We start from the raw sequence: 10,806 nt of genomic DNA on the forward strand, positions 1-10,806 counted from the left end.
CAACTATGGCTAGGCCCCACCATTCCAAAGCTTCCTACACATTTTCTAGAACCTGCTCTTTGAATTCCCGCTCGACTTTCTGTCCCTGCTCATCTGTCGTCGATTCGCCGTGTAGATTCAACAAAGCACCAAGATCGAATTTCGGTGATTTTAGAAGCTTTACCTTGCGAATGTGGACCTACTCAAGTAAGCAGACTACACGAGGAACAAACAAGCCAGTTGCCGGATCAAATGAAGATGAGCTACGAACATTCTGTAGTGGGTATATGCCCTGGGTCGCCTTTTCGATCTCCCGACCAATGACTTCCGGTATCAACTTGGTGGTCAGCTGTGAGAGCGTGCAGCTGGAAGCTTCACGCTGTATTATTTCCATCATTTTTTTGCGTATAGCTCTGATCTGTGAAGACCGCGCGTATGTTGTCTTTTTCACTTGGTTGGGTCTTCGCTTGGTGAAGGCAATGGCGAAAAGGCGCAGGAGGTAGTCGTCTGTTGTTTTGACTACTACGTTGGCTTCAATAAGGGTTTGCCACTTCCTCACCAATGACCGCAGCTTGTCTGAAGTAAAATCAAGTCCGTGAAAGTTCGTTAAGCAGTTTTTGCCCTGGACCTCGTCCACCCTTAGTTTTACCTTTCGGAACGCATGGTCCTCATCCTTTTGTAGATCGGCCAGTGATATTTCGAAAATCCTCCCTTTCAATGCATCGTTCGCATTCTTCAGACCTGTTGTCCTGTTCACCAAGGTTTTCCCAACACTATTGCAGTCAGCGGCGCAGCGATCACAATTTCCAAGGAGGTGACATACTCTCGGACTTGAAACGTTGACGGGGCCTATGCTTTCTCTCAGCAAGGTGATTACAATTGGTATCATTTGTCATTACCTTCACTGAATACCAGTCCTTTCGCGTGAAAGGGTCCTGGGTTCGTTTTTTCAAGCCCTTCTTACCCTTGGATAGGCGTTTGTTCCTATATTTTCCGTCAGCTTCACATGATGCAGCGAATCCAATAAGCTGATGAGTCTCGTGGACTTTGAAAGGGTTTCGTACTTGCCAACAGCCATGTTCACAATTTGCTGATTACATGAATTTTGAGTAGTGGGCTGCGGTAATCCTTCTATATTAGCGCCGGCTTAGCGAGAATACGCTAGATCCGGAATTAGGGCTGTCGGCCCCCTGCAGCCCTAGTCTAACCGTGACGTCGGCCCAGCCTTCTACCAGGTAATATTAGCCATTTGCAGAGTCGAAGCATCATATTCATTCCTGATTTCAAAGATCCAGATGCGGCTTTGGTTGTATGTATAACCATTCAACAGCCCAAAACTACTTCCATCAAAGAGTATGCCAGCATAGGCCAAGATGAAGTCTCGCAATTTGTGCAATCGAGCCTATGTGATTTACCGCGCCTGTTTATCTCTTTTCTCTGTATAGGTTTTCGAGATTCACTTAGATTTCCCACAGGCTTACAGAAAGTCCTCGAGGTTATACCGGAGCAGTGATTGGCAGCAATTACCAACTCAACGGTTGCGCTCATGTCTGGTAATCAAGAAAATGAAATTTCGCCCGATAAGTCTTCGCGCCCTGGAAGCTCAGGATCCAGTCAAGGTGAAGTGAATGAGAGGAAGATGTCGCCCCACAAGCATTCTTCCAATGCCTTCAGCTCGAAGATTATTCTCACGACATATCCTGGGCAGCCTGGCATGGACCCTATGCAGATGTCTTGGGGTCATGTTGATCCTCGCCAACGCGGGCCCGTAGTTGTCTCGAGGGGTAAGAGTACATTCAGGCGTCGCAACGCTATCGGAGCCCATGGGGGATCCTATGCGATTTACTACGCGCTCGCAGTGGCCAGTAAAAGTTTAGATGTGAATCATAAGCCAGATTTTACGAACACTGAGCCTGCGGTTGATATAGGTCCCTTCCAGCAATGGTCAGATCCGAGGAAGATTGTCTCGATGGATCCCTGGGGGCACCTAGCACCCAAACTATACTCAAATCTGTCGCTGAAAGAGCGAGTCGATATCAGACCAACCATTGCAATTACCAAAGCGCATATGATATTGCCTGAGCTTGAGAACAGCGTGAAGTCAGGGCGTTTGGTCCCAGATGGCAAGATCTGCCTCAGTGAAAAAGGAGAGCTAGCTGTCACCAAGTTCGCAGTCGAGCCAGTATGGTACCTACCTGGAGTCGCAGAACGATTCGGGATTGGTGAGTCATCCTTCGTTATATCGATATGCTTTTCGACTGTTTCAGTAAATGCCAAGTGAAAACTTGTCGCAGGTGGAAGAAGTCCGAATCCTGCTATGCGTAAAAGAGAGAAGCGAGCTCATCTCTCGACCATCTTTCGATGGCTTATATGGCTCAAGAAGCGACATGTGACTTGAGTCGCGAGCTTATCCTTGTCTAGATGAAGGCATACTTCGCCGGGCTCTCTTCGAGAACACCGGGGGCAGTTTCCCTGAGCTGATCACTCGAGGCGACATCAAGGTATTCCTACCTCCGATTGGGGGTTTAACAGTCTATTGTTTCGGAGATCCGTCAAACATGTCTAACCATCATTCGAAACTTGCCCTCCGAATCCACGATGAATGCAATGGTAGCGACGTATTTGGCAGTGACATATGTACGTGTCGGCCCTACTTGATCTTTGGAGTTGAAGAAGCTGTGAAAGAGGCCCAGCGTGGAGGCAGCGGTGTAGTAATATACTTTCGCAAGGAAGGCCGCGCTCTGGGTGAAGTCACAAAATACCTTGTTTACAATGCTCGGAAGAGGGGCACGGATCGTAAGTCGCAGAAATGCCGTTTGAGCGCTTGGCTCATTAGATGCACCTAGGTGCAAGCGAATATTTCAAACGGACAGAAGATGTTGCTGGGGTGAAGGATATGCGATTTCAATCCTTAATGCCTGATATACTTCACTGGCTGGGTATCAGCAAAATCGACAAAATGCTAAGCATGTCAAAGTATTACGTTATCTTGTCAACCCTGTCTAAGAGGTTTGACTGACACAATCGGTACAGCATGAAACACGACGCAATTGTTGAACAAGGAATCCCAATAAACGAGAGGATTCCTTTACCTGACGAATTGATTCCAGAAGATAGCCAAGTAGAAATCGACGCAAAAATTCACGCGGGTTATTGTAAGTCTCTATACCGCCGCGTACGGGCTGCTTCATTTACTAAATTCTGACTAGTTACGACTGGGAAAATAATGACAGACCAAGAGTTGGGCGAGGTCCACGGCAGAGCATGGGACGATGTTGTCCACTGACGTTCGCAGTATACCCATTTATTAACGCTTAAGAGAGGATGTTTCGATCAATCCTGTAAAGTGTGTAGGGCGTCCTGGGGACACAATCAGGACGTCGTCCTGCATTCCAATTCGAGTGAACACAAGGATACAAATGATGCATGGGGTCTCTTTTCTCATCAAAGCTCTCCTAGCTAGTCCTTGTAGTCCTCTGTGGGAAGAAGGCCCAAGGCTGGGCGCCGCTTTAACTCTTCTTCCTTGAAGTAATATTCCATGGTTAATTAAAGGCTAGATACTAGTACGCCAAATAGATAAGTATCTTACTGAATATAGAAGTAAGCTGCAAAGTGAAGTGTACATACATCTATGATACCCTGCTGATACTATCAGGTAATAAGTTCAAGTCTTTTGACGACAGTCGCTCCTTTTAATATATTGGACTTCTCTCGTGTCTACATGACTCTTGGCCATTTAAGCGATCGTCCTCTGCTAACGACCGTCCATCTCCCCTTCCCTAGTGGCGAAGCGGTTGCTGAGATAATAATGACCAACTCAAGGCTGTTACTGGTGCCAACGCCAATGCTTCCCTTGACTGTTATGCTCGACTGTGGTATTTTGAGGCGACTTTCGAGGCCTGAGAGCAAGCTTGATGATAGCAGAGGATGTTGTCTTGGCTGGTGACTGATAGCCAGCATCACTAACGGATGCGGCCGAATGCCTTTTGTTCAAGGTTCGGCGGAGCAAATCCGATGGGCTTTCTCGACTGCTGCCGACTCGTAATACCGTTTCACCCGGTTGCGGGGCCCAGCTATGACAACGTACTTCCTTGCTCCTTCTGCAACACTTCCTGTGCGCCAATGATTTCGGAACTATCCTTTGAGTGCGTCGGTCAAGCACTCTCGATCAGTTCGACCATCCGTGTTTCCAGGAGCCCTTCCACATATGCCTCACCGTAGCTGTGGGAGCATTCCCTTCTCCTCTCCACGAGCCAGAATGTGGTTGACCAGAGCCAAAACCGTCGATCGGGAGTATGAGGATATCACCGAATAATGTTGGCTCCCTCATACCTGTGATGTTGACGTGGCTCATGCTTGAAGCCATTGCTTCAGATAAACTCTGAAAGACCGCATCTGTCCAGACCTTGGGACCAGTCACTGTGATGACCTCGCCGTCGGAGGGACTCAAGGCCTCAATGGTAGTTTGATTCTTCAATGCCAATTCTTGTAGCGATCTAACGACAGAAGAGACGACCTTTTTCATTATTGGATGGCCAGGGCTGGAAGCCATCGTCCATTGGCAGAACTGAAGCGGCTCGTTCATGCCAACATATGGCTCATCATCCCCTTGATCGTACTCGATGCCGACGACAGCACGGACCTTCTCTTTCATGTGTGACGGAATCCACTCGTTGAAAGGCTTGAGAGCAGCAGTGTCAAGATCGCTGTACACACCTCCCTCCGATTCAAGGATGAGGTAGCGCAGGAGATCCGAGCGAAGGACGGGGAATTTAAGGTTGAGAAATAGGGTCAGAATATCCGGGCGATTTGAATAATACTTGCGGACAAAGTGATCCGCGCCTTCGCTGCTCACGAGTTTATAGTCGTAGTCTTGGTTCATGGTCGGCCAAGATTGGACGAGACTGCGCAGGTCATCGATACTGGAGTAACCGAAGAATATTTGCCAAATCTTATGAGGTATGGGGTCCTCCAGTAGGGGTACAGTAGGCGCTGGAGAGCGTGGGAATACTTGGAAGACAACAGACAAATATAGGACGCAGACGGAGACTGCCCCTAATGTTCGAACCGGATGCCGTCCTGCATGGTGGGTGCCAAGTCGAATCATCGTGGCAAAGAGCCACGACGGGGTGTAGTCCAGGAGGATACGACAACAGCCCTCACTCTTGTGCTGCTGAAGACATTAGCACGGTTACAGCCACGGAGAGCAGGACCGTTTGGCATATAAATATGTATATCACAGATTGTGTCTTCTTCTTCGATAATGATGGCTGAGCACTAAAATTGTCTGACGCGCTGCGAAGGTTGGTGCAGGGCAGCACATTGCCACTATTTTGAGGCCCCTTGTTGTAATAGCCTAATGGGAAGGCCAAGGATGGGTCTACTCCGTAATTGAGGAAGTCCCGACTCCCTAGGCGGCTACAGCCTGCCTTAGCGTTTGCGGCGTCGGCCGAAACAGCGGTTTTATAATAAAACATGGCGTAAACATTGTTAACTAAGCTCGTCGTCCAATCGCGGTTACTCGTATCTCAGCCTCAGCCAGTCCCCTTCCATTTCCTGACACGCATCGTTCCTGATGTACTTCTGCTGCACCATCGCGTTCCAAAGATGGCTGGGAAGCTTTCCAATTGGTAGGACCAACAAGGCCTTGCCCTGCTGCAGTCTCATCAAGTCGAGCTGTGCAATGATCTGTATCCGCGCAGTTCGAGGAGGAGCTCGCTTTTGGTGCTGCGTATCAAGCAAGTGGTGTTCCAGCTATGGCAACATGTTTCATTATCCCCAGTCAAGCAAGCAGGCATCGCATGGGAGACGATTATGAGTCCTGCTGATTATATTTGCCCGATATGCTCAACTACTCCCTGGCGTGTTGTCTGATTTTTGTTCGCCTCCCTTGATTTTCTCTACCTCGAACAAGGAAGGCCTCAATATCATTCTGTCCCACAATGCTGTCGTTTAGCACTGAGCGACGATTTTTGGTACTTTTCCTGTATTCCCTCGAGCTCGCAAATTGCATAGGCACTTTTTGGAGTCCGGAGCAACCCGCTTGTGTCACAAATGCCGGAATTCCAGTACGAATTCTTATTCGAAACATCACTTTGGGTAATGGTGCTCTGGTGCGAGGTGTAGACGTCTCGGTCGGAACGCCTCCACAACCTCTTGCCTTCGAGGTCTCTCCGTTTGTCGTCACCTCCGGAAGCGTCTGGCTGCAACACCATAGCTAATGCTTGCTAGTAATAATAATACTTACCTCTATGATACTGCAGCTGCTTGCGATAGTAATGCATCCAGAGAATTGTGCTCGGTCCGCTTCGGTGGGCTCTTCGATGAACGCAGCTCATCGACTTGGGAGCCTTACCAAAACCTTACGGCCCCCGGTCTCTACGGGTTTAGCGATACTGATAAAAGTGCCCACGACAGTTCGGGTACTGACATCTTCAAACTGAGTGATATCTTGAATCTCAACACGTTCCCAGTTGGAATAGACCGAGGGGATGGCGAAATCTCGAATGGCAAGGGCCTACATCCCCTTGGTGTGGGAATCAATTCCACCATTATGAATGCGTTAGAGCATGCGAGCGCTATTACATCAAAAACTTGGTCTTTGTTCCTAGGCTGGGCCGGTGCGGAGACCGACCAACAAACCGAAGGTAGCTTAGTTTTTGGTGGCTACGATAAGGCGAAATTCACAGGTCCCAACGTGACTACTTCGATGCAATCCGCACCAAACTGCCAGCAAGGTCTAGTAATGACTATCACGGATATCAAGATGAACTTGAAGAATGGTTCGTCTCCAAGCATTCTGGGCACCTCCCAGGGATCAGCTTTGAAGGCTTGTATAGAGCCTGCTGCAACATATATGTCTTTACCTGAGGATGTATGGTCCAGCTTCCTCAACGTGTCTGGTTCCACTTATGTCGATCGATCCTATTCATTACTGAATTTCTACAGCATGCTCATTACGGCTACAGGAGCGTGAGTATCCGCTTGTGCTACCCAATTCGTCTTCTAAAACTTTCGGTAGTTATGACGGCGATCTGACCATCACTATCTATCCGAATCTAGAAAATTCGAATACCAAATCACCAATTCATCATTCCCGAATATGACATTAACAGTTACGGCCAGCAGTACGTCAAGAACTCGACAAATCGCGAAGTCTTAATCCTCAGCCTCCAAGGCGTTAATCAAAACGACATACCTCGTTTCGGCAAGCCGTTTCTTAGCTCCGCCTACGTCCTAGCCGACAATGATCGTCAAGAATTTACGCTCTGGCAAGCACAGCCAAACGCGACGCAGGATTTAGTTGCTCTTGGTCCCCAAAAGTGCAACGACAGCCCAATTGTCATCCCCAGTGCAACTCCTTCTCATGGTACGACATCTTTACATCGTACGCCGAAAGGGACGATTGGTGGGGCTGTCATAGGCGGCTTGGTAGGTCTTGCCCTCATGACGGCGGCCCTGGGTTTCCTTGTAAGAAGGCGACGCAATAAAAGATGCCTTTTGGAGCGAGTTTCCAAGATACATGGAGTAGCGAAGGCTCAAGCCGGTGAGCGAGAGAAGGGCTCCATGTTTGAAAAGCCGGAGCTGTCGACCGATCATCATCCACCATTAGAGATGCCCACCGTAAAGGATCCAGCTTATGATTTATCGCCTTACGAAATGCCGGCTTCGCCACGCGAGAGCCAACTAACGGTGAATTATAAGAGGTTAACACAAAGAATATTTTAAGCCTATTATTACATCTATAGCCTTCTTAAAATATTTAATAAGTATTAAGAGAAATATTATTATTAAATTAATTATAAAGAAAACCTATTAATATTTATAAATTAATAATATTAATAATATTTAAAAGTAGAAACTATTTATATAAAATACTTTAAAAAACCTATATAGAAATATAAAACTTATTTAAGAAAACTTTTAAACAAAGTTTAATATAATTTTTATTTAAATTATCTTTAATAATTAACTATAAATTACCTTAGAGATTCTTAGTAAAGGGGTAAGATTTTCTAGAAAAAGTCTTTAAAAAAGCTTATTATTAAGTTAATTAGCTTAAGATATTATTAGAATTAATACTTAATAAGAGTAGGACTTTATCTTAATATATATAGGATAGTATCTTATATTTAAGCTATTATATATAGAAGTAATTTCTATTTTTAATTAATATAATTATATTTTAATCTTTTATTTTATTAGTTTAATAATTAATAATAATATTTACTTAGTATTAAAATATTCTTTATAAGATATTATATAATTTTTATAATCTAGTTTATTAAACTAGCTTAGTTTTATAATTCTTTACTAGTTTTTTATATTCTAGTTAAAAAAATTTAAAAGGTTTTTATTTATTAAAATTTATTATTAATTAAAAATATTAATTAACTATATTATTAGCTTTACTACTAAAGACTATTTACTTTTAATTAATTCTCTTTATTATTAAATTAAGAAAAAGTACTTTTATTATAATAATAAAAATATCTTTTAATTAAGAATACCCTAGTAATCTTTATTTTAAAAAAAGTAAAGTTAATATTACTTATTTTTAAAATTAATATTTTTATAATTTAATTATTATTTTAAATTATTATATTTTAAATAAATAAGTTAGTATTAATATTTATAATTAATTAATTAGTTTTTATTTTAATATTTTAGCTTTTTATTATAACCCTAGTATTTAAACTAGTAAGTAGTATTAATTAATTTAACCTTAAATATATAAATTAGTTTTTCTAGAAGATAAGTAAAAATAAGATAGTAAAATAGAATTAAGTTATAATTATCTTAAACTTTATAATAAGGAATAAAACTTATATTAAATATAAAGAAATTTATTTAAAAAAAGGAATAAAAAATTTTATATATATAATTTTATTTAACTTATTTAATATTCTTAGTACTTAAGTATATTTAAGTATTCTAGCTATTTTTACTTTTTCTTAGTTATTTTTTTATAATCTAGTATAGTTATAGTTTCTATCCTATAATAATTATCTTATTATACTTATTATATAAAGTTGTAATATTATTTCTCTTCTTAATATAATTATCCTTAGTTACTAATTTCCTTTATTATATAATTCTTTAATAATAGTATTTAATATTATTATTATACTTCTAAGAAAAGGAAATATTATAGTTGTTATATTATTATATATTACTATAAGAATTATATTTCTAAGTATATAAAAATTAAATAATTAGTTTAGGTATTATATTAAATATAATAAATATAATTAAAAATATAATTTAACTCTTCTTAAGAAAAAGATAAATAAATAATATAATATTTTTAATAACTAAGATAAATAAGAGCTAGCTATTTATTCTAAGTTATTATATATTTATAAAATAAAATTATTTTATTTTAAAAAAAGTAAAGTAATTAAGTAATTTTAATATAAAAAATATTTTAAAGATAAAAGAAAATAAATAATATAAAGAAAAGTAAGAATAGTAATCTAATAATATATATTTATTAACTTTAACTTTTAAATTAAATTCAATAATTAATAATCTCTTTTTTTTAAAAATTTATAGATTTTTTTTAATTAATTTAATAAATAAGTAGAAGCTTTATTTATTCCTATTATTATTAATAATAGAAGCGCTAAAGCTTCCCTATATAGTTAAGTAATAAATATTTTTTTAGTTTCTATATATTTTCTTTTTTTAAATAGTTTTTTTATTTAATAAAATATTAATTATATTATTTCTTTAGTATTTCTTTAACTTTAAAAAAAAATTTTTAAGTTTATATTTAAATAATATTAAAGTTAGTTTAATATTTCTTACTTTTTTAAAAAATAATGTATAGAATATTAAATATATTTTAATATTATTTAGTAATTTTAATTTATAATTAATAAGACTTTTTTATCTTTATATTTTAAATAAGTTAATTTATAAATAATTTAGCTTCTTATTTAGTCTTTTTATTTTAAAATTTTTTATATAAAGCTATACTTTATTTTCCTTTTTTAGTTAAGATTTATTTATTCTATATTTATTTTCTTATTTTTCTATTTTAATTTATACTTTTTCTAAAGAGTTTATAATATCTTTATATAATTATTTAAGTTCTAATATATATTTAATAGCTTTTTATAATTTTATTAATTCTTTTAATATTAATATAAATATAGGAAATAGGAAATAAGAGTCTTAGTATAAGTATATAATTTTATATATAAGGTAAGAGAAATTCCTTATAATTATTATACTAATTACTATATAATTAAGGAATGTCTTTTCTATAACTACACTCTAGTACTTACTTTTATATTAATAGTAGTAATACCTAGTTTATATTAAAAAACTACCTTTACTAAGGACTATTAACCCCTTTAATTAATTTACTAGTTCTCTACTAGAGTAGTAAGCTTACTAGCTTCCCTTTATTAATTATTAATTTATTATAAGTATTTACTTATTATATTACTCTTATTTATTATTATTTTTATAATATAAATTAATATAAATTATTAGTAAGAGGCTATTTATTTATTATACTTATATTAATCTTACTTCTAGCTTAGTTGATAATTACTTAATTATTTAAATACTTTTTCTATAAATAGTTATTTATTATTAGTGCCTTATTAACTTACTTAGTTAATCTTACTTTATTAATATAACCTTTATTCCTATTTTTAGAAATAAAGTCCTTAATATTAATCTTTATTTAAGCTAGTATTATTAATATTTATATTATTTCTATTTTAATTTAATTAAAAAAGAATTATATTTACTTTCTAGCTTTATAATTTCTATAATTTAAGTTATAACTATATTAAAGACTTTAATATTAAT

At 38.3% G+C, this 10,806-nt stretch overlaps 4 protein-coding genes across 4 annotated transcripts; 2 read left to right on the forward strand and 2 right to left on the reverse strand.

Moving 5' to 3' along the window:
- Positions 1-34: 34 nt before the first annotated feature.
- RPS1 (ribosomal 40S subunit protein S1B) lies at positions 35-1,057 on the reverse strand (the record flags this gene model as incomplete). The annotated part of the gene is made up of 5 exons (XM_044812169.1): positions 35-178; positions 251-752; positions 803-828; positions 879-963; positions 1,044-1,057. The coding sequence occupies 5 exons, from the start codon at positions 1,055-1,057 to the stop codon at positions 35-37; spliced, it is 771 nt and encodes a 256-aa protein (XP_044671302.1).
- A 468-nt stretch (positions 1,058-1,525) lies between these two features.
- URG1 (Uracil-regulated protein 1) lies at positions 1,526-3,265 on the forward strand (the record flags this gene model as incomplete). Its single annotated transcript, XM_044812170.1, has 5 exons — positions 1,526-2,201; positions 2,401-2,775; positions 2,826-2,955; positions 3,013-3,134; positions 3,189-3,265. The coding sequence occupies 5 exons, from the start codon at positions 1,526-1,528 to the stop codon at positions 3,263-3,265; spliced, it is 1,380 nt and encodes a 459-aa protein (XP_044671303.1).
- An 882-nt stretch (positions 3,266-4,147) lies between these two features.
- Positions 4,148-4,861, reverse strand: KY384_003657 (uncharacterized protein; the record flags this gene model as incomplete). Its single annotated transcript, XM_044812171.1, has 1 exon — positions 4,148-4,861. One exon carries the CDS (start codon positions 4,859-4,861, stop codon positions 4,148-4,150), a length of 714 nt encoding a protein of 237 aa, XP_044671304.1.
- A 1,338-nt stretch (positions 4,862-6,199) lies between these two features.
- Positions 6,200-7,707, forward strand: KY384_003658 (uncharacterized protein; the record flags this gene model as incomplete). Its single annotated transcript, XM_044812172.1, has 2 exons — positions 6,200-6,951; positions 7,095-7,707. 2 exons carry the CDS (start codon positions 6,200-6,202, stop codon positions 7,705-7,707), a joined length of 1,365 nt encoding a protein of 454 aa, XP_044671305.1.
- Positions 7,708-10,806: the final 3,099 nt, after the last annotated feature.

This window comes from Bacidia gigantensis (assembly GCF_019456465.1).
Source record: "Bacidia gigantensis strain McMullin 20006 chromosome Unknown contig_180, whole genome shotgun sequence".
Taxonomy (NCBI): Eukaryota; Fungi; Ascomycota; class Lecanoromycetes; order Lecanorales; family Ramalinaceae; genus Bacidia; species Bacidia gigantensis.